Consider the following 25,787-nt stretch of genomic DNA (forward strand, 5'->3'; position numbering starts at 1 on the left):
GGCCAGCACCTATCAGGGTGTGTCTACTCAGCACACCCTCTGCGATGGCTCCCTAGCGCCTGTGCCAGCTGGCCAGCCTGGGGGAGGGGCTCTCTGGGCTCAGCCTGAGTCGTCCTTTGGGGCCAGGGTCATACTCTCTCTAGATGTCAGGGCCGAGGCTGGACCCAGTGGACAGAGCAGGCTGGGTCCCTGCCCTTGGCACTGGCTCTCGGGGCCCAGACAGGGGCTGGGGAGCCCTCTGGGGTGAGGGCTGGGCCAGAGGCAGACACAGGCCAGGGCTCAGGTCTCTACACTAAGCACCCAAATGCTCTGCGCAGCACTGGCTCCTCTGCTGCTGCCCATGGATAAGTAGTCCATACCCCTTGGCATGGCATTGCCAGCCCTGCCCGTGGGGCCCCTCATGTCCACCCTTTACCCCTAGCCGTGTCAGTACTCACTCCTCAGCTCTTCCTGGCCTCCCTGCCTTTACTCCCACCGAGCCCTCTCTCTGAAGTGGTTTTTATTTATTTGTTTCGTTCTTTATTTCCAACCAGTGCTCCCTTTCAGTGTCACCTCCTCTGTGAAGTCCTCTCAGATTGCTCTCTCCACATCAGATCAAGTCAGTCTCTCCTCTTTCCAGGTCACTCACAGCCCCCAGGCTCCTCTAAGCTTAGAGTCAGGTAGCTCGTTATCCACCCTTTGCCATACAGATAAACACCTTCGTGTAGGAACCACGGCTGCCTCCTTGGTCTCCTGGACCTACGTAGGGCCTGGCATAAGCCTTGTATACAGTAGGTGCTCAATAAATGCTTCTTGAATGAATGAGGATGATTGTGAGGGGGTTGGCGTAGACACGAGGAAGAGGCGGTGGCTGGGTCGGTGGCAGTCTTGGAGACTTGCTGGTGGAGGACGCCTCGGACCTTCGAAGGATGGGGAGGGTCAAGGCCATTGGCCGCTGAGGCCAGAGGACAGGTGGATAGCCAGAGAGGCCCACATGCTCAGCTGCTGACAGAACCAGCTGAGGCTGCAAGGACCAGCACAGACAGGCCTGGGAGCAGCAGAGAGGAGCCTGGAACGAGGACTGAGGCCAAGGAGGGGCTGCAAGGGCCTGGTCGGTGCTGAGAACCAGCTCCAAACCTCTCTGCCCTGGGTCCTGGGCGAAGGACCGCCTGGTCTCAGAGTCTGGGCTGAGGCTGGTCTGGAGAGAGGAGTGAAGTGAGTGAGCCGTCAGGCATGGCGAGATGGTGATAGTAAGGCCAGGAGCCAGGGGTGTGTAAGGTGGGAGTGCCAGGGGCAGAGAAAGGCTTCGTGGGTAAAGGCACAGCTTTACAAGGGCATGTGGCTGCCCTGCGGGTCTCTCTGGGATGACGGTCACCATGTCAGCGGAGCCTACCCAGCTGACTCGGCCGGGGACGTTGGATGAGGCTGGAAGGGCTGCTGAAGGCAGGTCTCGTCACGTCCATATTTAAAAGTTTTGATGCTTCCAACTGGCAGATGTGCCAGCCCCTCCTGAACTCCCCACATCAGGAGCATGTGGCCTCCATGATGCCCCGTGGCCCCAAGGGAGCTGCTGCCAACAACTTAGCAGAGCATCTGGCATCCGTAGGGGCTCTGAGGCCCTGCCATCTGTCTGTGCCCACCTGTTGGGGTACAGGCCTGCGGTGTGCAGGCACTTGGGCCCACGGAGGCGGTCTCAGCTGCCACTCCAGCTTGTGTGTCTGTCTGTCTGTCCATCTATCTGTTCGTACCCCTGACGAGCTGAGGACAAGGCAGAGATGGGCAGACACAGGTCCTGCCATCCTCTGCTACCCGTTGTGGCTCAATGATTGAGCGTCCACCTACGAACCAAGAGGTTATAGTTTGATTCCTAGTCAGGGCACATGCCTGGGTTGCAGGCTGGATCCCAGTGTTGGGTGTTGCAGGAGGCAGCCAGTCAATGATTCTCTCTCATCATTGATGTTTCTCTCTCTCTCTCTCTCTCTCTCTCTCTCTCTCTCTCTCTCTCTCTCTCTCTCTTCTCTCTCTCTCTCTCTCTGCTTTCTGAAATCAATTAAAAAAGAATTTTTTTTAAGAGAAGAGTCCTCTGAAGAGGAGGCATCAAGCACCAGGGATTTACACCCAGAGAAGCCACAAGCTAGACTGGGTGAGGCTGTGGGCAGCCAAGGCCCAGGGCGTGGAATGAAGGCTGAGAGAGCGAGGGGCTGGCTCGGAGGCACACAGCGGGCCCGAGGCAGTGCTGGGCTCGATGCTTTGGGCTCAGGATGAGGTTCCTCTGCCTGACCCTTCCCCCACCCCCCTGCCTGGCTCTTGGCTGTAAACACAGAGAGAACAAGTTCCGTTTCTCGGGAAATATTTATCTCAGGCCGTGTGGGGAGCGTGTGCTGGCCTCCGCGTGTCCTTCCTGCGGGCTGACCTGGGGCAGGCGGTGAGGGGCTTGGCAGCTGGTGGGGGCAATCTGTGGGGCCCTGAAGGCAAGGCAGGAAGGGCGTGCCCTGAGGCTCCTGCTGGCCGGGATCGGGTGTGGTCTGGAAGAGAGGAGTGAGCTGATAGGAGAGAGGTGGATTTCTCTCCAAACCCCACAACGTAACCTCCTTTCTCACGTTCCTGTCCTCATCCTTGTCAGCCCTGCGCTTCGGGTACCTGCCTCCAAGTCTTCGCTGCCGTCTGGTGCCCCCACCTGGGAGGTCTTTTTTTCTTCCTCGAATTTCCAGCTCTCAGCTGGCTCCTCTGGGAAGCCTTCCCTAACACTTTGTCCTTCCCTGTCCACTGTCTGTCCCCCTCCTCGGGCTCCCCGCAGCTTCAGCCTGAGCCCCTAGACCAGCTGAGGTCTTGTCCCAAGCTGGTCAGACAATGGAGTCAGCTTCTTCCAAGCTGCCCACAGGCGCCCTCCTGGGGGACCCGGGCCCGGGCGTTCTGGGTGTGGGGCAGTGGCTGAGGCTGGGGAACTGAATGGGGAAAATCCCATGGGTCCAGCCAGAATGAGGGGGCAGAGGGGCCCCGGGCTCCTGCTGGCTGGCTCTTGGGCCTGAGCTGTGTGTCCCAGGCCGGGCCAGGCTTGCCGAGGGCCCTGACAACAGGAAATCCTTAGAGGAACAAGCAGTGGCTGAGGACTTGAGCACAACAACAGGAAACAACCTTGACATGGGGCAGCAGCTCTGGCGACTACCCTGCAGGGTGGGGGAGAGGGGAGCTGGTGGGGCCCGAGCCATGGCGAGGGGACACGGAGACACTGATGGCGGGGCAGCGGGCGTTCTCCTGAGTGTGTGGCCCTGAGCTGAGCCAGGTGTGACAGCCAGTGTGACCTCAGTTGTGGGATACTGAGCGGAGAGTGGGTGAGTCACGGAGTGTGACTCGGGGTGGACACTGAGTGACAGTGGTACCGAGGGTCACACCACTTGCTGAAGACTGTGTGACACAGTGGTACTGTGTGACTGTGTGTGGCTGATTGATAACAAGTGTGTGGCCCTGAGGGTGTGACATGGATGAGGGTCAGATGGGTACATGTGGGTGGATGGTACTGTGCAGGAGTGGATGTGGTCCTGAGTTTGGGCTCCACGCGTCTGACACTGAATGGTGAAGCTGCGTGTGTGCCCCACGCACAGGACAGTGAGGCTGTGGGCCACCGAGGGTGTGGCCTGGCGTGTGGCGCTGTGTGTCATGGCTGCGATGATGTGAAATGTGAGCACGTGACACTGTGTGTGACACTGTCACGGGAAGACCCCGATGAGTTCCGGCAGGGGAGTGACACTGTTCCGTTTATGATTCTGAAGGATCGTTCAGGCTGCAGAGTGTGGGGGGAGGAGTGGGGAGGGCTGAGAGGAGGCGGCCAGACAAGTTGGAAGCTGCTGCCACGCGGGCAGGGGTGCCTGGGCCCAGGGAGGGGAGAGGAGCTGGAGAGAGAGGGGTGAACTCTGGAGACACTCGGAAGGTAGAAATGATAGGGCTTGCTGATGAGCGAGAGGAAGAGCCAGAGGGAAATGTGGGGGGGGGGGGGGGGGGACTCCCAGGTTTCTCACGTGAATAACCCAGTGACGGGTGGTGGGGATGTTACTGGGATGGCGAAGATTGGGGGAAAGGCAGGGTCAGTGAGAGGGGAGGGAGCGAGGAGACAGAAATGGGGAGTCCTGTTTTGGACGTAAGTCAAACACGCAGGGGAAGAGGTCCAGTGGGTGGTGGAGGCCGGGGGGCGGGGGGCGGGGATGTATGTGGGAATTGGCAGCCATAGCCAGTTTATTAAACCAGCGATCTGGCTAGGATGACCCAGGCAGAGGTGAGGACCGACCCCACGCACGCCCTGAGCCCGTCTATCCATCACTAGAGACGGGAGGCATAAAGGAGCAGCAGAGAGACAGAGGAGGAGTGGCCAGGGAGGGGAAGGCGGGGAGTGCGGAGGGGAGAGGTTCCAGGGGAGGGTGCTGCTGCCTGTGGGGAGGTGGGGATGGGAGGCTGTGGGTCGGGCTGTGTGCACCAATCTGTCTGACAAGAACTGCCAGTGACGAGGTGGGGCCAGAAGCCAGATGGCCGGGCGGATGGCGGGAGGGAAGTGAAGCCAGAGCGTAGTCAGCCCTTTGAAGCGCTGGATGGTGAAGGGACGCAGAGAACGGGGGTGGACGCTGGAAAGAGATGTGAGGTCAGGGGAGAGTGAGTTTGTTTATTATGGACTATTTTACACACAACAATAGAGAGAATAATACCATAAACTTGCCACATGCCCGTCACCCAAATCCAACGGTTATCCGGATTTGAGTACATTTAGTTCATCTAGCCCTCCTTCCAACTCTTTTTACTCTTCTTTCCTAAAGTACTTTATTTAAAATGTTTACGTTGTGGTGAAGTGTCTATAACCTAGGAATTACCATTGTAACCATTTCTAAGCGAATGGTTCAGGTGTGTAATATATGCTCACATTGACGTGTACCCAGTCCAGAACGTTTCATCCCGCGCAACAAAACGTGCCCCTTAAAGACGCCCCTCTCCCCACCGCTGGCCACCGCCACGCTCCTTTCTGAGACAGTATCGTCCTTTTGTATAATGTCCTCAGGGTTCATCCGTGCTGTCGCCTGTGTCAGAATTTCCTTCATTTTGAGACTTAATAATATCCAGTTGTATATATGGGGTGTCCCAAAAATGCATACACCCTTCAACAGCTGATAACTCACTTAATAGTCACTCCTTTTCAGGTTTAACTGATTTTTATCCTAAAGTGCCACTCGACTTTTTTTTATGGGGACACATAAGAGATAAAGTTTACAGTACAAAACCGGCAACGGTCGGTAAAGTGAAGGCACACAAATGGAGAACGGAATGGTTCTTCTGTTTGCGATTCCTTTGCTTCGAGTCATCAGCACTTGTGCCGTCCTGGGGGGACGAGTGGGACACAGAGTGGGACAGTGTGTGGGAGTGGATGTGGATGTGCTGTAGGTGACGTGTGTGTGTGTGTGTGTGTGTGTGTGTGTGTGTGTGAGAGAGAGGTCCATGTTGGACTACCCCCAGCCTCAGCTGATGACCATCAGAGGGGGGGATGCCTGGTGGGGACAGCAATGGTGTCTGGGTCCGAGCTGGAGTGGGGCCCTCTCCTTCCTCTGAGCTCCCCGGGAGGTCTCCTGGAGGCCGTGGGTCCTGGGGAGGAGCGAGGGTGGGGTGTCAGACAGTCCTGCCTGGCTCTGACATTTAGCAACTGTTTTATCTCCGAGCCTCAATCCCCTCGAGTGGACAATGGGGCCGTGGGGAGGATTACATGAAATAGGGCTTTTAAACGCACAGCACATGCTCCGGGGTCTCCAGAGGAGCCCTGCTCCTCACATCCCTCTGCCCAGGCACCGGGAGAGACGGGAGCGAGTGGGGGTGCAGCGGGGTCCCTGGATGAGTGATGTCACATTCCCCTGTGCCCACACCGTCAGCACCTCCCCCCTCGCTCCCACACCCGCCCCTCCAGGCTCCTGCCATCTTCACCCGCCCTCAGCCTCCAGCCCCGGCTCCTGCAGCCTCATTCAATTAGGCCGATGCAATTTACTGAAGAAAAAACCCATAATTTGGTTAATCACACCAGTAGGGGATCTGGCCAGGCTGGGGAGGATGGGGTGGGTGCTCACAGCTGAGGGCACAGGTCTCGGAATGCCTGTCTCTCGGACCCCACCCTCACCCGTGGGCTCCCTTTGGACTCTGTTGGTTCCATTTAGGGGCCCCCCGAGTTCAGAGATTGGGTCTCCCCAACTCCAGCTACAGAGAGCGAGGTCTTGAAACATCTTGGACAGACCAGGGTCACTTGTGCCCTGGGAGGGTCCCTGGTCTCTCCTGTGCCTCAGTCTCCCCGTCTGACCATGGGCCTGCGAGGAGGGGGTCTCTGAGCCTCCAGCCAGCCCAGCTGGACTTTGCGGCCCAGGCCTTCCTTCCCTCGGGCTTTGGGGAAGGAGGGGGAGAGGATGGTTCGGAGCGGGTGAGTGTCCTAGAGCCTCGTCTGGAACGTGTCCGCCCAGGGCCGGTGTCAGGGACCCTCTAGACCCGGGCTGCACCCCTGGGTGGGGCAGGAAGGAAGGGGCTGCTGACCCTGGGTCACCCGAGGGCGCTGCTTCTAACCTCGCAGGTTGTACCTCACACGGTGGCTCCCGCTGAGGTGGGGCAGCTCGGACACCCCGCCCGTTTCCCCCACCGCCAGCCCTCGGCCCTGAGGGACGCATTTGCTCAGGGGGTTGAGCTCACTCTTTCTAACGTGCACAGAGGAGGCCTCATCCCTTGCAGGGAGCCTGTTTAGGCGGGGCTTGCATGGTTCCAGTTAATCTTCCCAGCAGTGCTGGGAGAAGGCACCGTTTTACAGATGAGGAAGCTTAGCCCAAGAAGGTTACAGACGTGTCCCATGCCTCCCAGGTGCCGTGTGGCGGAGGGAATGGGGGAGCCCAGGGGAGGAGGATCAGACCTGCCACACGCACTGACGCCAACACTCAGCCATATGCTCATCCACTTGTTTGGAGTCAACACCAGCCCTCCCTCAGACAGCTGCACACTCATGGGCACACCCAGGCTCACACAGACACGGACACGGGCTGTGACAGGCACAGCACACGCGGACGGGGCATGCGCAGATGTGGACACGGGGGCGCTCACACGCTCACACTCACACACATTCCTCTACAGAATCACAGACCCACGTGCTTTCACACAGACATTCTCCCAGCGACTCCAGGGACATAGTCTGCTCGGTCATGTGACGGCCCTAGGGACATGCTTTATGGACAGCTAATGGGCAGGCCACACGTGTGCTTAGGTCTCCAGTGAAGCGGGAGCTCCCGTGGAGTGAGAGAAAAGGTCAGTTTGATGAGTGTATCAGGTTCAACGAGGGCATCCGGAATTGTGCAATCAAAAGAAGTCACAGAGAAGCGATTTTAATGTTCAGTTCCAAGACAAAACTTATACAGGGTGTGTGCGGGCATCGTCCTGTGTCTAGGCTGTGTTTTGGGCTTCTGTCGGATTTGCACAGACTCACAGGCACAACCTTCACACGAGATCTCCTGGGCTCACATATTTACCCAGCCCTGAAGTGTGTGTGTGTGTGTGTGTGTGTGTGTGTGTGTGCGCGCGCGCCTGCTCCTTGCCTCCCGGATCCTGGGATGTGAGGAGAGAGTAGGGAGAAGTTCCAGAGACTCCGGATGTTTGTTCTCTGGCTTCCTGGGCCCTCCTAAGGCAAATAACTCTGGATGCCAGGCTGCTTGCCGGGGTGGGGTGGGCGGGGTGGGCAGGGTGGTGGGTTGTGTGAGGAGCCTGCCGCCTGCCCCTGCCTCTGAGCCCCGCTGACGGGGACCCTGCGTAACGATGCAGCGTGACCGAAGTCCATGGTCGGCTCCGGCGGGCTCACGGGCCCATCACCTCCCCTCTCCGTGGCTCAGCGCCCCCAACTAGAGAATGGGGGCCAGGAGCAGGGGAGCCTGGAGGGGCGCTCCTCTGGAGTCTGACCCCGAGAGACACTCCAGGCCTAGGGTGCAGGAGAGAAAACCCAAGCTGGGCTGGGGACAGGGTGGGGCCAACAAGATCCAGATTTTAGGGCCGGGTGCAGGGCCCCCGAGCCTGCAGTGTCTTCCTCCCACATCCCCTTCCCTGGGCCTCAGTGCTACCCTCTGCTCAGGGCCAGAGGCTCAGACCCTGGCGGATCTGCCCAAGAGAACGGTGCAGGGAGGCGAACGCTGGAGGGCAGGGCCAGGGGAGCAGAACAGCTCAGAGGGGACCGGCACTAGAGCAGGTGGAGTAGGGACGGGCCTGGAAGGAGGGAGAAGAGGACATCCCGGTGCAGGAGATGGAAATGGGGGGGTCCAGGCCTGGAGGTGGGAGGGACGCGGAGGTGTGAAAGGCTGGAGAGCTGGGGAGAGGATCCAGCTCGGGAGCCTGGATGGCGGGAGTCACAGGAACAGCAGCAGGGCTGTCAAGGTGCTTGTAGCTTTACAAACAGCTCCCAGCAAGGCCTGGGCGCCGAGAGCCTGTCCCGGACTCAGGCGCCCTGGCTCTCTTATGCCAGGGAGGGACACAGCCAGGCTGACGTTTGATAGCAGATGGGGGGTTGGAGGCACCTCCTAGAGGGTTCACTTGGGGGGACATGGTGGCCGGGAGCCCAGAGGCAGGGGCATGCCTGAGGCGAACCCTGCCCCCGAGACAGAGGCCTATTCTTAGGAGCACATTCCTGCAGGGCCGGGGGCAGGAGGGTGGCCAGCACTCAGTCTGGAGGGAAAGGGTGGACCCCACGTCTTCCCGCTCCGGCTTGGTCTTCAGGGACTTCCTCTCAGTGGGCGAGGGGGCGGGAGGCGGCGTGACTCTGGCCACGTGACCCTCCCCAGCCCCTGTCCCCAGGGTCTGTCCCTCTGCCTCTGAATTGGTTCTTGTCTATCAAAAGTCTCTTTCTCATACTCCCCTGCCCCTACTCCCCCCCCCCCCCCCCGCAAGATTTGGGGAACAGCTGGGCTGGGCCAGGCCCTGAAGATACAGCCAAATACAGTCATGGGACCAAGCAGTAAGGCAGTGGGAGAGAGACACATGACACAGAAGAACAGACAGCAAGAGGGGCAGCCATGGGGAATCCAGGGAGACTGAGAGACAGAAACAGAGACGGGGACAGCCAAGCTCACCAGGACCTTTCCCCAGGGCACAGACTGCCTGGCAGCCCCCCTGCCCTGCCCCTGCCTCATTTCTTCACAACCCTGGGGACACCCTTCCCTGCGGCTTAGGCTTGTCTTCTGTGGTTTGACTGACTCAGAGCAAGCTCACCTCTGCCTTCTTGTGACTGCCCGCTGTGCCTAACTGCCCACATGGACCCCCTGGCCAGGGGTCTAGGACAATAGAGGCGTCGGGTGCCAGATGAGGGGGACAGCAGGGTGAAGGGATGCTGGTGGTGTGCCTGGGAGGGGCATGGAGGGGAGTGTGGGCGGTGGGGATGGAGGCACTATTGGCTCTGCCGTGTGGAGGCGGCTGAAGGAGGGGAGGGTGCAGGAGGAGCCCTGAGCCTGTCCTGGTCCGCTCCACCTGAGGCCTCCCTCTCAGGCCACTTCCCCCTCCCCGCACCCAGCTCTGCCCACTCTGGCTGTTCCCTCATCCCCTCCTTTCCTGACCCCAGCCCCGTGCTGGGGACTGAGGGGCCCCAGGGAGCCAGGCCTTCAGAGATCTGAGTGCTCACACCATTCCTTCTTTCTCCCCCCAGCTTCTTTCCCCTTCACATCCCTCATCCACCCCCACACCTGGGACAACCAGGAGGCCATTCTGGAGGAGAGAGAGGAGCTAAGCAGAACCTGAGACTGGCTTAGGGAAGATGAGCCTGGGAGGACCTCGCGGTGACTCCCAGAGGGGACGAGCTCCTTGCGGTGGGGACACGGAGGGGGCGGGCGGCGCCGGGACTGGGCTCAGGTGTATTCTACAGTGCACGTGTCTCCAGTGTGGCTCAGAGGCTGGAGACGCGGCCCTGTTGGAGTAACAACTGAAGCTGGAGTCTGCGAAGGGTGGGAGGCGGGGGGGAGGAGCCGTGAGGGGAGGGAAATAACGGAGGAGGAAGAAGAAGAGAAAGATGGGGGGAAGGGAGGCCCTTCCATATGTCCTGGTCCCAAGTGGGGTCCCCGCTGTCCCACCAGATGGCCCCCGTGTCTTATCTCCCGCTCTCCTTTCAGCACCTCCTCTGGGACCTTCCCTGAGAAGGCTCCCTCCTGCCCTCGCTGCCAGAGAACGTGCATTCTCTCCTCTCTCACCCTTACCCTCCGCACCCATAAAACAGGCACCTCCCTCCCAGGGTGTGCAGCGGGATTAGAGGTCGTGCCTGTTCCTGGGTCTGAAATGGCGGCCTCTGGGCCAGCAGCACCCGCGCCGTCTAAGAATGTTTTGGAAACGGGGGTTCTTGGCCTCACCCCAGACTCGCTGCACCAGAAACTGTGGAGGTGGAGCCTGGCACTCTGCATGGTAACAAGCCCACAGGGGATTCACATTCAAGTGTGAGGACCACCGGCGGGCGCTTCTAGCCACAGCAGGTGCTTGAGAAAGCTGCCTTTCCTTCTCCCCAAAGCCACGCAAGCAGGACACTGACGTTTGAGCTTGTCCAGCTGTGTGGCCTGGACCTCTCTCCTTCTGGTTCCTTCAGATCCGGTCCCAGAGGGTCACCATGCCTTCTCTTCCACTCCCCTCCTGCCGGCCCAGCTCAGCCTGGTTGAGAGGCAGTCTGGAGCCATAAGATCTTAGTTCTCCTGGGCAGCTCCTCTCTGAGTATTTAAGGCGCCATGTCTGTTAGCAAGCTCCCTGACAGGTGGTAGGCGGGGGCAGTGGAGCGGGGGAGGCTCTCCCACTTCCTTGTCCAAACACAAGGCTAGGCATGCTGCAATGGCTGCGAGAGTCACAGCATATGCTTGGGTGCTCAGGCTCAGGCTGGGGTCCGAGGCCCAGCCAAATGGAGGCTACCCTGGCCTGGGTTCCCAGGGGGTCCCCGTTGGGGGAGTTCTGCCAGTCACCCTGATAGGAGCATCTGTGCTTGCTAGAGCCAGGCATCTGCTGGGCATAGAGACAGATTTCACCTTTGTCTCTGAAGACTCTGTTCTCCGGAGGGTGAGAGATTGTGTATACTGCCCACCAGAGCAAGAGACAGGAAGCAAAAGGGTGTTGATGGCATCTGCCTCGGCACCCCAGGTTTCTCCCAGTGGGGCTGACTTTCTGGGGTCCCCCATTCTGTGGATGCTCATCCTGGGTCAGGTAGTTTCTCCCCAAGTCCTCAAGGTGGCCACTTGGAGGTTTGGGGAAGGAGTGGGCGGGACAGACAGGAGTGGGGAGGGACAGGCGTGGGCAGGAGAGAGATGGCAGGAGAAGCCATGAGAGGAGACAGGATCTGGAGGTGGGAAGAGACATGGAGACTCTTGGAGATGAGCTGGGAGAGCAGCCTGGGAAGGAGATGGACGTGGCCTGAGGAAGGAAGGGAGGGAGGGAGGGAGAGATTCCCTTGGAGAGATGGGAGAGAGACACGGCCCCAGAAGGAAGGAAAGAAGATTAGAAAGGAAGAAGGGCCGAAACCGGTTTGGCTCCGTGGAAAGAGCGTCGGTCTGCGGACTGAAAGGTCCCAGGTTCGATTCCTGTCAAGAGCATGTACATTGGTTGTGGGCACATCCCCAGTGGGGGGTGTGCAGGAGGCAGCTGGTCGATGTTTCTCTCTCATCGATGTTTCTAGTTCTCTATCCCTCTCCCTTCCTCTCTGTAAAAAAACAATAAAATATATATATTTTAAAAAGAAAGAAAAAAAGAATGAAAGAAAGAAAGAAAGAAAGAAAGGGATAAGGGCTCAAGGTCCTGGCGGGTCTTGAAGCAGCCCCCTCCTCAGAGAAGAGGACATTAAAGCCCGGAGTGGAGGGCTCTCCCCCAGGCACACAGGGGACCTCGCATGAGCAGTCGGAAGAACCGATCTGTATGGCCCATCCCACTAACACAGCTTGAGTCTTGGGAGGTATTTAGATACTGGGTTGGATGTGATTTTGATGTTTTATTTCTTCTAGGCCACCGTGAGGGGCACTGTGAGCTTCCTTCCAGAAGTGTGTGTGTGTGGGGTGGGGGTGGGGGGTAGCTTTACGTTGCAGGGAGAGCAGTAAATAGTTTATGGAGGTGGAAAAGACATAGACACTCACAGAGACAAGACAGCAGGGCAGGCTGTGCCGGTGACGCTGACCCTCCAGAAGGGCATCAGTCCCTTATGCCAACAGAAGGTAGAAAGCTTCATATAATTCTAGACATTAAGGAGTTAGAAGTAATTTAGTCCAGACCTTCTCCATGCCCGCCCGGGCGAGTGCAGAAATGCTGATCCAGCCCCAACACTGGCTCCAGAGAAACTGACAGCTCTGGAGCAGAACAGGCTCCCTGTCTTCGTTCTTGGGGTGAAAGACGAGTGAGTGGGAGGAGCACTGTCTGTGGTGCCCCCTCCACCTACAGAGCTACAGGTAGGGAGCTGGGGAGAGCAGGGAGTCTCCACCCACCCCTCTGCCCTCCATCTGTCCGTCCATCCATCTGCATTGAATTAAAACAAAAACCACAGAACTGTATGTTGCAGAGCTGGAAGGACTCATTTTTACCAATGAGGAAACCGAGGCTCCGAAGACCTTGCTGATCTGCCACTCAGAGCCTCTGTAGGCCAGCTGGGGCAGGACTGGAAATGGCTGGGGTTTTTTTCGACGCACCACAAATTCTCCCCTGCGGTCTTGGAAATTGCCTGGTTGTTATGCTGACATTTATACTGACATTTGTTCAAAAAAGCTTCGAAGGCAGGAGATGGGACCTCCTTCACCCCACCCGAGCCTGGGCTGTGTGCGTGCGTGTGTGCGCGCGTGCGAGAGTGCATGCGTGCCCATGCCTCAGTGCCTATTTGTGTGTACATTGTATATATGGTTGCATTTCTGTTCATGTGTGCATGTTTGCGTGAGGTGTGTGCATATATGTGGGCAGTGGTGTGTATCTGTTTGACATGTACAGATGTGCATGAGAGCAGGTATGGCTCTATTTGAGCTTTTCTTTCCTCTTTAAGATCGCCGGGCTTCTGGCCCTTGACTTGAGCCTTGTCAGTTCCCCCCCTGTGCCTGCCATTGGGGAGTTCCCCCACCTCCAGGCCCCACCGACTCTCCTCCCGTCACCGGGCAGCGCCCTGCTCTCCAGGCCCCACCTCATGGAATTTGAGTAATTTCTCATTTGAGTTGGTGCAGTGGAGGTGCTGCTGCTTTGAGATCTGTGGAAAGTTCAAGAAGCAAGCCTTGAAGAACTCTGAGGGCAAGTTCGAGTGGCCCTTCCCAGCCACGTTCCTGCACCTAACACCCTCCAGTCCTGGGGCAGGTAGGGCAGGGCAGGGCAGGGCCAGGAAGTGGATGGACGGAAGGATGCCAGGCAGAGAGCCCCAGACCATCGGCCTGTCTGCATCCAGCCCAGTCTGCTGCCCCAACTCTCCCGAAGTTCCCTATCCCATTCTCCATCCTTGCCATTATCCTGCCCTTAGCCTGAAGAGTCACAGCAAACTGACCAATCAGAACAAAGGCCAGACAAGCACCCACCAACTCCAGTAAAGGTCAGATCAGGGCACCCCCCAATCCAAATAAAGGACAGGCCCCAGAGCCCACCAATGAGGACAAAGGGCAGACTGTTCTCTGTAAGCCCCCTGAGGAGGGAACTGGGGAGCAGGTGCAGAGCAGAGCCTGGAGAGCTAGAGACTTGGATTCTGGACTTGGCTCTGCCTTGACCGGCTGGCTGGCCAGCCACAGAAGGGGCATTGCTCCTCTTGGAGCCTCAGTTTCCTCATCTGTCAAATGGGGACACTTATCTGTCCCAAGCCTGTGGCTTTGGGGGAAATTTTTTTTTTTTTTTTTTTTTTTTTTTACATCAGTGCCTCTATCCCATTACCTTGGCCCCTCTTCTCCAACTCCCACAGCACACACATCAAACTGCAGGGCAGGGCTCCTCCACGCTCACCCCCCTGGCTCCAGCCTGGAGCAGACCTAAGCCAGCACCACCTTCTGGGGCTCTCCGTTGGGAATCACGCTGAGGAACCTGGGTTTGCAGATGCTGTTAGGATGATCGGAGGCATCCGCTCTCCCCTCTTCAGTCTGCAGAAGTGACCCCAAAAGGCCACGACAGCCTACATGCCTATGATGCGAGCCGGTGTTTTGAGCCCTGGCCCTGTGGATCCGTGAGGAAATAGCTGCATCCCTGTGAGAAGGAGGACGGGCCTCATTCTCATTCCCAGTGTAACCCCATGTCCCAGGCTGTACGCCCTCAGCCAGGTTAGAATGTGCTCTCTGATCAGAACAGAAACCACGGTTAACGGCGTGATGACTGTTCCTGACCCAGCACCCCTACCGCTCCTGGGGCTTGCAGGCTCCTGGTTCATTCTCCCGGAGTGTCATTCACCCTCCCTGGGCCTCGGGCTGGACTTCTCCATTCATTACCTCCATTCACTCTAATTGTCTTCACTCTAATTGAACATCGTTCCAATGTTCTCTCTCATCTATGTTTCTAACTCTCTTAAGAGAGTGAAAGGGAGGGGAGAGAAGTGAGGCAGTCAAGGCTGACGTCCCTCCAGGAGGGAGTCTGAATGCGTGCTGGGTGTGAAGGCCCGTGGCTGTGCCGCCAGGTGTGCGTGTGCCGAGGGCGTGTGCCTTGTGACGGGGAGCGCCTGAGGGCGATCGATTCCATCTGGGAGCTGTGTTATTGGGAAGCAGCGGCTTCTGTTGTCCAAGGGCAGAGACATATCTCTGCGATCACAATGTGTCTTCATCCTTGAGCGGGAGGAGGGATCAAAGGGAGGCTGGGGGCTGGGGAGAGCGATGCCACGTGAGCATGCGGGGAGAGAGCCCATCGCTCCCCCTCCTGGGAACGCGGGACTGCGAGGGGGCAGGGGAGGGAGGAAACTGAAGCCAAGAAGACACAAGGGTGACATCTGGAGCTGGAGTCTGGACCCCAGTGCGGGACTGCTCTGTGCAGCCTCTCTGAAAAAACGGGCATTTAGCCCATGATTGCATAGCTTTGCGGACGGGGAGCTCACTCCCTCCCTCTCGCCTGGCGGCCTCTGCCTGTGTAGTATGGCTTTGCCTGGAAGAAGGTCCTTCATCCCATTGGACCGAGGGCAGCCTCCTGCGAAATCTTATGGACCTCCGGGCCTCCCTGGGGCCACATAGGAGAGCCTGAGAGATTGGAATTGAAGACCGAGACCCCTGAGTCTGCTCTGCCTTAGGCCAGGTAACCGCAGGCTCTTTAGTCTTATGAAGGCCTTGGTTTCCGGTTCCCTCCTTACTCTGAGTCTCATCTCGTTTTTTTTTACCTGAGACGCAGTGCACTGGGGTGGTCTCATCAGACGATAGGAGCAGGGTAACTGCCATCTTCTCTGTTCAGGTTGACCCATCTTTATCCATATGGCCTGCAGGCTCAGCATTTTAACCTGTTACCAGCCACACTCATGCGATGGGCTCACGCTGAGATTGTGGTCCACGAAGACCCTCGATCTCATATCATTTTCAGATGCACGGGGGCCAGGCCAGGCCTCTGTTTTAGATAGCCACTTTACCTTTTTGAACACAGACCCAGCCATCCAAAGGGAAGACATCAGAAAACATTTCCAAGGGCTGGCGGGGAGGGCACGGCTGAGGGAACAGTGTGAGTCATGATCCTGCCTTGGCCCTGGATCCCGGGTCTGCTACCTTTCTCTTTGATCGCCCAGGCCCCGGCCAAGCGCACAGAGGGAGAAGCGGGGACCTTGCTTGTTTCTGTTCCGGCTCTCCAAGGACAATGCCTGTTCCTGGGACCGGAACGCCGTGAGGCAGTCAAGGCTGACGTTGCCTTCTGTCTTCCGAGGGGCTGGCCCCACGGTGTCGCTTCCACCTGGTGGGCTCACGCATTCCTTGGGTTCTTGGTGCTCCTAACCTCGCCCCTCACTCGGTTGAAACGTGAGACCACCTTCCTTTTGGGGAAAGTGAGTAGGACCCGGATTCTGCAGATATCTAGCTGAGCACCTGCTCCATGTAGGTCATCTGGAAGGCACCTTTTAGGGCTCCCCCTTGATATGAAGTATTACCAATATCTTCATATCAAGGGGGAGATAGCCTTAGTTGCCCCCAATGTATAGATAGAAGACTGAGAGGCTCAGTGGGTTGACCAAAGCATGCACTTCTAGTAAATAATGGATCTAGGATTCAATTTGGGTGGTTTGTTTGCTTGCTTGCTTGCTTGTTTTGCTTTGTTTTCATGTGGAGGCTTGTGCTTTCCCTACTATGCCAGAGTTGTCCTTGCTGAAGGACAACAGTCCTGAGATTTAGTCTAAATTTACCTCTTGACTCACAGTGAGTTCTTTGCTAGGTCCATGTCCTTCTCTGAGCACCCAGTTTTCCCGCCTGGAAGATGAGTGGGCTTGGACATTCAAGGGCCTTAAGACTTGTTGGGTTCTGAGGTGCTAAGATGCTGGGGTTCCCGTGTCTGAGAGCCTTTGGCTGTGGTTGAAGCTAAGAGGGGCTCAGGGGGGCTGCTCTGGCCCGGCAAAGGCCCTCACTGCCCTTCCTTCTCTTCCAGGATGCTTTGCTGAGCCTGGGCTCTGTCATCGACGTCGTGGGCCTGCGCAGGGCTGTCACGGAGGCCCTCTCAGCCGTGCTTCCCAGAGTGGTAGGTACCTGGCTTCACATCTCCCCTCCCCTGAAACCTTTCCCCAGCATCTTGCTGCACCTCACACGGGGTCAAGAAAGAAGGAAGAGACCCTAGCCGGTTTGGCTCAGTGGATGGAATGTCAGCCCAAGGACTGACGGGTCCTGGGTTCCGTTCCAGTCAGGGGCCCATGCCTTGGTTGCAGGCTCAATTCCCAGCCCCGGTTAAGGCAACCAATCGGTGTGTCTCTCTCACTTCGATGTTCTTCTCTCCCCTCCCTTTCACTCTCTTAAAAACCCATGGGAAAAATATCCTCAGGTGAGGAATTAGGAGAACCAGGGGACTCTCATGGGGAAGTGATGGGTTTGGTTCAGTGTGTGGAGAGGGCTTCCTGGAGGAGGAGGGCTGAAGCTAAACCCTAAAGAACGAACTTACACAGGGACCCTGGGACGTTGGAGACAGAAGGTGCCTTTGAGCTTCACGGAAAAGGTCACATCTCAGATAATGGCAGGCATTCACCTGGGGTAACAGCTAGGACATGGCGGCACCAGGTGGGCTTCGGGATGTGCACAGCAGGAGGAGCTGAGGGCAGACATGCAGAGCTTCCTTGATGCTGGGTCTGGGAGGCGCTGGAATGGGACTCAGCCCGGACGCATGGATCTGTGCCTGGTTAAAGTGGCCTCTAGAGAGGAGGGAGGTGGCCAGGGCCCGTGGTCACCTGGTCACCACGGTCTCACCCGCCCAGAGTGTCTTCAGCTGCCCCAGGCCACTCCCCAGCGTGGCTCCAATGGTCACTGCTCCTCCTTTAGGCAGAAGGATAGATAAACGGGCCCTCAGGACCCAAAGCAGCAGAGTCTCAGCTGTGCCAGAGAGAGGGCAGGAAGCAGAGGACCATCAGTCTGGAGGGGGAGGTCTGACCCAGCCTAACGGGCACGGAAGACTTCCCGGAGGAGGAGATGCCTAAATGGAGTCCCCGTAGCCTGGAACGAAGACTCTACTCTAGATACCAGCCAAGGGCAGCCTGTGTGGGTAATTCAGAAGGTGACCCCCGCCCAGGGCCAGTTGTGTCTGAACCTGCTTGATGGACAAACCACCTAAGGCCCAGAGAGGGCAGGTGCCTCCCCCAAGGTCACACAGCATGACAGGGACACATGGGGCTTGGCACATAAGCACCCTCATTCTCTCTCCTAGCTCTGCCTTCTCAGAACCTCCTAGAAGCTCAGAGCCCAGGAGGAGGGCTAAACTGTGAGCTTTATTGAGCGTGAAATTGGCAGGAAGTGGGTGGTGTGTTGGCACTCAAAAATAAATCCTCTCTGAGAAGGGTGGGACTGAGGCAACATCTGGCCTGGGGTGGAGACACATCTGGAAAGGAGCGGGTGGGGAAGCTGGCAAGTCAGCATCCACAAGGCCGCCCAGCCCCTCTGCGGCCATTGAGGCCATCCAGGGGCGGGGAGGAAGAGGTCACTGGCCAGACCTTCGCGGGCAGGGTGCCTCGATATGCCCACAGAGGTGCCCGGCACTGGGTGCTGGAAAGACAGCTGTGAGCCAAAACCGGTTTGGCTCAGTGAATAGAGCATTGGCCTGCGGACTGAAAGGTCCCAGGTTCGATTCCGGTCAAGGGCCATGTACCTTGGTAGCAGGCACATCCCCAGTAGAGGCTGTGCAGGAGTCAGCTGATCAATGTTCTCTCTCATCTATGTTTCTAACTCTCTATCCCTCTCCCTTTCTCTCTGTGAAAAATCAATAAAATATATTTTAGAAAAAAGAAAGAAAAAGAAAAAGAAAAAGAAAGACAGCTGTGATCCAGTGACTAGGTTCCTGGAACAGTAGGTAATGTCTACTTTGGTTCATCCCAGGGACCTGTTTGAGCGAGGGAAGCCCTGGCTTTGGCTGGATTGCATGGAAGGACTGGGCTTCAAAGAGTGGATGGGGGAGATGGAAGGTCTACTCTGCCTCCAGACCGGGGTGGGGGGCATGTTCCCCTTCCCGCTCCCCCCTCCCAGTAAGGACAGCCGCTAGCACCTGGCTCCCTCATCAGCACCCATTGTGGCAGGCAGCCCCGAATGCAGATGGTGCTGATGTGCCTGGAACTGTTCCCTTCTTCTCTTCAATAAACTCAGCTAATTTTAACCCAGAGGCTGAGAGTGAGGGTGTGGGAGGCAGAGGGACATCCGGAAATGAAGTGAGAGCTGCCCTCTCTCCCTCCCACCCTGGACCATCCATCCCCCTCTCTGCCAGGGAAGACTCTGTGTGTGACCCTGGGTGCTGTGGGGTCTCTTAGGGACAAACCCCACAGGCCCCTCCTAGGCTGCTAACAGAGCCAGACGACAGAGGAGGCTGGCATAGATGAGGAGTGGATGGCCTCATTCTCCCTGATTTCTTCATCCCTGAACTCCCCACCTGGAGCCTCACCCAGGGGGCCCGGGGGCTCCAGGCCTTGCCTATGCCTGCCCCTCCCACTCCCTCAGGTCCTCTCACCCCCAGCCCACACCATGCTGTGTCTGGCCTGGGTTCTCTGGAAGGAGGACCAGGCCATGTCCTGGGGGTTGGGAGAGGGTCAGGGCTGGCTGGGGACAGACAAGGCAACACGAGTGGCTGGCAGGATTGTGGGCTCATAGTCCTGAAAGGGAACTGCTTTTGCTAAGAACTTCACATGTACTGGAGGTGGGCCTTCAACACCCAGCTCTAATGTCACCTCCTCCAGAAGCCCTCCCTGATACCAACAGCAGAGAAGACAGCTCCCCATTCTGCCACTGAGAAAACAGTGCCCCTCGGATACTTAGCTGAGCACATGCATGCCCCCTCACACGGGCAGGGGCTCTGCTGGGCAGCGCTGGCACCTCTCTGGGCCTCCCTTTCCACGCACAGTGTGGGCAGTGGAGATGCTCTGTAAGGCCGTGCTGAAGGGGAGTTAGTTGTAGATCCCTAAGAGCAGCCAGGCCCATCTGGGGAGAGTGCGGGTTTTTGCATGTGGGTCAGTGAAGGCAGCTGATGTTTCCGAGACCTGATACTGAGGCTTAGATAGCTCTGGGCCCTCGGACTGGACAGTGTTTGAGCAGAACTTTGATCTCACTCTGGGAAGTGGTCATTCCAAAATACAAATCTGCTCCTAACTCTCAGGGTTCACTCCACCGCCCTCCACCTGGCAGCAGCCTCTGGCATCCGGCCCTTCCAGCTCAGCCCCTGCTGACCCCAAGCCCACCTCCTGTGCCCCTGCCCTCCCTGTCTGTTCCAGAAACGCTCAGTACTCTCACACGGACATCCCTGCCACGCAGCCCAGAAGCCATACTTCTGTGCTTCGCCCGCTCCCTGAATGAGTCTAATTTCCATACCAGTTACAGCTTTAAGGTCACTTCCTCCAGGAAGCCCTCCTAGCTTGGATCACAGAGTGTGGCTCCCTGTAGAGTTGTGTATGTCTCTGAGATAAGAGGGAAGCTTCCGGGGCATTCTGAGCCCCTCCTGCAGTAAGGCCCTGAGTGGACACAGAGTTATTATTTGTGGAGGCTGGAGTCAAAGCAAGGAAACATGCCAGGTGTGTGTGTGGGGGGTGGGGGAAGGTTGTCTGCACCTTCAGTCCTTCAGACTCTCCCCTCCTCCCCCCCCGTCTGCATACCTTGGATTTAGGGTGATAGGTAAGAAAAGCCAGCAGAGTCATAGAGCACTGCCAGTTCGGAACCCCTCCCAAGAGGAGACAGTGAATGGTAAGCTCATAAGGGAGTTTTTCCACCCTGACCACGTGTTAGAATTACAGAGGGGGTGAACCAGTCAGATGCTTGAGCCCCTCCCAGAGGGTCTGTGAGCTGGTGCCCGGAACGGTGTGCAGGCTGGCAGGGGGCAGCTGGGAGGGCCTCTCCTCGGTCTCATGAGTGTCTTCTGTTCTAGGAAACAGTCTACACCTACCTTCTGGACAGGGAGTCCCGGCTGGTGTGTGAGGACCCTCCCCATGAGCTGCCCCAGGAGGGAAAAGTCCGGTGAGCCACCCTCCATCCTATTGCTTTCCCCCCTGGTCACGGATCTCAGGCCTGGGCACCTTTCAACGTCGTCTGATCTGACCCTCCCCATCTGACCTTGACCTCAGCTTCCCAGCCAGGTGCGGCCGCTGGGCTGGGCCAGGGACTCCAGCACAGAGAGGAGAAGCAGTGTCTCCTTTTGTGTCGGTTGGAGGAACGGATGACACGGGGAAGGTGCCAGCTGGTGGGTGTTCTCGCCAGGAAGCTCTTGTCAATTGCTGCGGCCTCCTCAGAGCTGAGTCCCAGGAGGTCAGGGCTACAGTTTGTCACTTAGCACCCAGCCAGGCTGGGAAAGCGGCCTGCAGGCCCTCCCAGGGTCACAGGGCCACAGAGGCTGGCGTGCGGAGTCACCGCGGGCTGGACTCGCAGGAGCGCATGGGCATCCGAGAGCAGAGCGCACAGGCGCTGTCCTGCAGTGGGTCCTGGAGCCCAGCTGCCTGGGTTTGAATCCCAGCTCCCCGTTTGCCAGCCTCAGGAACACTCGGCCTCTCTGTGCCTCGGGCTTCCTTGTTTGTGAAACGGTGACAACAATAGTGCTTACCTCATAGGGTGGCTGGGAGGACTCGATGAGGTTAACACATGTAAAGCACTTAGCGCTGTATGAATGGCACAGGACTGCTTTTGTTTTCATTACGGCAGAATGTTGGAACCGCCGACTTTAGGAACGTGGGCTCGGTGCCCGGTGGTCCCCTGACACCTCCGAGCCTATTGGATTCAGCCTCCTTATTCTCCCGGGCGGGCAAACACTGTGAGATGTGTCCAACGCCACATGCCTGGGGGAGGCAGAGCCAGGCCTGGGACGTGGTCTCTCGGCTCCCGGCCATTCGGGGAACAATGAGGGGAAGTGGGACTTGTCAGATGAGAAAGTGTTGACAGGCAGGAGAGCGGGTCCAGAGGAGGGCAGGGCGTGGCGGGCGTGCTCACTGACCTCCAAGCTCCGCAGGGCCATGGAGGGCCAGGGAGCTCCGGGCCGGGGTCTGGGGCTGCGTGAGCACATGGGCGGGCGGCGGCAGGAATGTTGCTGGGAGGCAGCGCTTTGCTCCCTGGGGGGGAGCTTGTCCAGCAGGGCGTCTCTCAGTACCCAGGGCCTGCCCACCTCCTGTTCTCCCATTCCGTTTTCCTGCGGGTGTGAGGCCCTGGCAGTGCCCAGTGCAGGGGGTGCTCCTCCAGGGTGGGTGGCATTCTCCCCTTCAGCATTTCCTGCCAACTCCTCCCAAGGACTGGGAGAACCAGGCCAGCCATGCCCCACTTCCGCCGCTACTGTCCCATCTGTACGGTGGCAGGATAGGGGCCCGGAGATCTTCGGAATCTCAAGGAGAAAAAATGCTCTAATGTCCTCTTTTCTCCTCTGAGACAGCACTCCCACCCCTGATTCTCGAGAACTTTGCTCAATATGAGCTTGCGCTACCCAGGAAGTTTCTTCAAAGCAGCAAAGAGGGCCTTCCTGGGAGAGGGGCACAGCAGGTGGAGGGAGCATCCTGCAGGCTTCACTCTGCCCTCCTGAGGCGGCAAACTCTCCCCTCAGAGCTCCTGCTGCTGGGGATGGGTCTGCGGTCCAGCACCTCAGAGCGGCTCAGACCCTCCCATTCCCCACTCCCACCACTTCAGACTCAGTGTCGCCTTTGGGAAAGGTAGACAGACAGACAGACAGGAAGGAAGGAAGGAAGGAAGGAAGGAAGGAAGGAAGGAAGGAAGGAAGGAAGGAAGGAAGAAGACAATTAGAGTGAATGTTTCAATTAGCCTGAAGTTCAGTGGAGAGAGGCCAGTGCCTGTGGGGAGACAGGGCTCAGAAATCCCAGGGGCCCCAGGAGGTAAGGTAGGTGAGGGGTGGTGGGGGAGGGGCATCTCTTAGGACATGGAGATCGAAGTTCATTCAGGCTGGCGAGGACTGGGGTAAGCCCATATCCTCCACCAGGGCTGACACACAGGTGTGTGGAGGAGGGAAGAGCACTGGGGTGGGGTCAGGCAGGCCTGTGCTGCCATAATGCCCAGACCTAATAGGAGCTGGTGACCCTCCAGCCCCACATCCCAATACATGGACTCAGTGGATGATCTTGGGAAAATCACTTCCCTTCTGGCCTCAGTCTTTTTCTAGAAAATGGGTGGTGTTGGTTACAGGGTGCTTCCGGGGTGGTCTGTGGCACTGGCCCCAGGAGGCTGAGGCACCTGCCCTGGCCGAGGTGGAGCCTGAGGCCCTGGCAGTGCCCAGTGCAGAGGGCGCTCCTCCGGGAAACCATGGAGGGCTGACAAACAGCAGCAGGTGTGACGTGGAGGCGGGCCATAAAGAGATAAGGCCGAGAGGAAAGGCAGAGAACGGGCTGAGGGCAGCATGGAGGCGGGGTGGAGATGGGCCAGGGGCAGTGAGAGGGTCTCCGGTCCCTCCTGCCAGTGCCCCTGAAACTGGACAACCCGTGGGTCTGGGCTGCCTGTCCCTGCTCGAGCCAATTCAGGGTTGAATCATATTTGAGCGTTTATTCTAAAAATGTCAGCAGTATGGGAGAGCAGCAGGTCATCCATGAAAATATTATTTACCCGCCCCCCCCATTCCCATAAGCCAGCTGCTTATATTGGGCAGAAGGACAAAGATTACATGGGGAAGTGGGCAAAGGAACTATAGGCATGGGCACCAGGCGGTGGGAATAAGAATGGGTGTGATGGTTACAGGTCACAGGCAATGCGAGCCTTGCCACGGTAATAGGCAGTTCTCAGAGAAGGAGAACGGGCCTCATTCTCATTCCCAGTGTAACCCCATGTCCCAGGCTGTACGCCCTCAGCCAGGTTAGAATGTGCTCTCTGATCAGAACAGAAGCCACGGTTAACGGCGTGATGACTGTTCCTGACCCAGCACCCCTACCGCTCCTGGGGCTTGCAGGCTCCTGGTTCATTCTCCCGGAGTGTCTTGGGTTTCCTGCCCCCCCTTCACCCCCGCCCCCCAATGCTTGATGTGCTCTGACTGCTCTGCAGAGTCCTGCCGCCGGCTCCCTCTGGACTGGCCCGCATTTTGCTTCTCTTCCAGGCCCCGGACGGAGGCCCTCTAGCAGGTCTGCTCCGTGTTCCCGGCACTAAGGAAGGTCCAGTTTTCAGGAAAGGGGTCTGGGCCGTCGTGGGTCTGTCCACAAGCAGAACCATGGGCTGGGAGTGGGGAGATCTGGGATCCCGGACAACATGGCTGCAGTTACAATCTCCTGCACCCTCCCTGGGCCTCGGGCTGGACTTCTCTGACACGATCGGATGGAACATCGGCCCAGCTCTGGATTCCACGGGCTGCCAGGGGCCTGGGGTTGGAGGGGAGAGACTCCCGGAGGCCTGCCCTGGCGAAGGGCTTCCTGGAATGCCTCATCCCCCTCTTCTGGGTGCCCCGCTTCTGTCTCCCAGACTATTTCAGGCTCCAGCCCCGCCACCTTCCTCTCCTCATTGTGTTTCCTGCCATCGTAAAGCCTCTGATTACCGGCTGCTGAGCGCGGCGAAATCTGGGGCCTTTCAGCTCCAGTAGAGACACCGCCCACAGGAGCCCCAGCTGCTCGCCTCCCTCCCCTACCCCGGAGGGGTCCCAGGCCCAGCCTTGAGAAAGTTCTTCCTCAGAGCTGGCTCCCTCTCACCACAGAGTCTATCTGTCCCTTTTATTCGTCTCGAGGGACGCAGGGAAGAGCCTGTTCCCATCTCTGGAGTCTCACACTCTGGGAGAGGGAAAGGGAGAGGAGGGCCTGGGTCCTGGCTTGAACCCTAACTTGTCTCTGAGAGAGAGGAAAGGTCAGAGTGCGGTGGAGGGTGGGAGGAGGGATGTCAGCACAAGGCTTTTGGAGTCACACCAAGGCAAGGTCTCGGAAGAGTGGAAGGCAGCCTGGACACCCAGTGCTCTCCAGACCATTGACCCCCACCGGCAGAAAGCCTTTCCGTCTCCTCTTCCCCCTAAGCAAATAGTTGTTAAAGGGACGGAACTGTCATAAAGTCCACGCCCGTTCCTCTCCCCACTCTGCGCCCATCTGTCTTTATCTTCAGTGGGGCAGAGCGTGGCCACCCGGCGCCCAGGGCTGAGTCATTCATTAGCCTTCGACGTGGACAGCTGGCCCGGGGCGTGGAGTCCCCGCACCCCCTCAGCCTGGAGAGGGAGCGGGGGCAGGGAGGTGGGGAGGTCAGGAGGCTGGCAGGTGGGGGCTCTACGTGGAGGAGAGAGCCATCTGGGGTGTGAGCGGTTTATGAAGCCCCCACCTCCATCTGGGGAGGAGACGGCAGTTCCGGGAAAGGTGCAGCAGAGGGAACGGGCTCGAAGGGGTTGGGCTGAGGTGAGCCTGGCCTGTCTGGGGCCGTGGAATGAGGCTGGGTCAGGGGGAGCAGGTTACATAGCAAGGTGCCACGTGTGGGACTCCTGAGGATTGAGGATCCCGATGCCCCAGCACTCAGAGGGCGATCTGGGCCCAGACAAGGCTGACCTGCCCAGCCCAGCCTCCCCTCTGCTGTCCCGGGGACACTGAGACTGTGGGGCATTCACTCAGACTGGGTTTCTGGTCTCCCCGATTCTCCCTGTTAGTGAGGTTTTCCCAGCAGCCAACCATCAAACCTGACCTTTACCTCACCTTCGGGGTCTCCCACTGCCCTCAGGGCCCTGGTCCCACCCCCTGCTGTCCAACCAAACCAACTCCTTGCAGTTGGGCCGTCCAACAGGCACTCATTCTTCCTCTCCTCCAAGCCTTTGCACATGCAGTTCCCTCTGCCTGCGCATCCCTTCCTGTCGGCCCGGTTAACCTCTGCACGCCCTTTAGGACTCAGCTCGGGCAGCTCCTCCTCCAGGAAGCCTTCTTGACCCCATTTCCGTCCGGCCCCTGGGCAGGCTGGGCCCGCTCTTCCTCCCTTTGTCAGAGCCCTCAGGCCTGCCCGCGGACCTGGGCCTGCATGTCAGTCCCTGCACGACATGGGGACTCTAAGAGCCAGGCATGTATCTGCCTCCTCTTCTCATCTCAGTCCTCAGTACCAAGCTTGACCCAGAAGGGCCCGGAGCAAACACTCCGTGGAATGAAAGACTTCAAGTAGCCGAAACCGGTTTGGCTCAGTGGATAGAGTGTCGGTCTGCGGACTGAAAGGTCCCAGGTTCAATTCCGGGCAAGAGCATGTACCTTCGTTGCGGGCACATCCCCAGTAGCGGGTGTGCAAGAGGCAGCTGATCGATGATTCTCTCTCATGGATGTTTCTAACTATTCC

General features: G+C 58.2%; 1 protein-coding gene across 1 annotated transcript in view; it reads left to right on the forward strand.

Annotated features, from left to right (window-relative positions):
* The window catches only part of PDE2A (phosphodiesterase 2A), an 87,676-nt gene that overhangs the window by 39,966 nt on the left and 21,923 nt on the right, over positions 1–25,787 (forward strand). Inside the window, exons 3-4 of the mRNA XM_084894169.1 lie at positions 16,513–16,602; positions 20,464–20,552. Of these exons, the coding sequence (XP_084750295.1) occupies positions 16,513–16,602; positions 20,464–20,552 (179 nt within the window). The remainder of the gene's footprint in view (positions 1–16,512; positions 16,603–20,463; positions 20,553–25,787) is intronic.

This window comes from Pipistrellus hanaki, assembly GCF_964339955.1.
Source record: "Pipistrellus hanaki genome assembly, chromosome: 9".
In the NCBI taxonomy this organism is placed as follows: domain Eukaryota; kingdom Metazoa; phylum Chordata; class Mammalia; order Chiroptera; family Vespertilionidae; genus Pipistrellus; species Pipistrellus hanaki.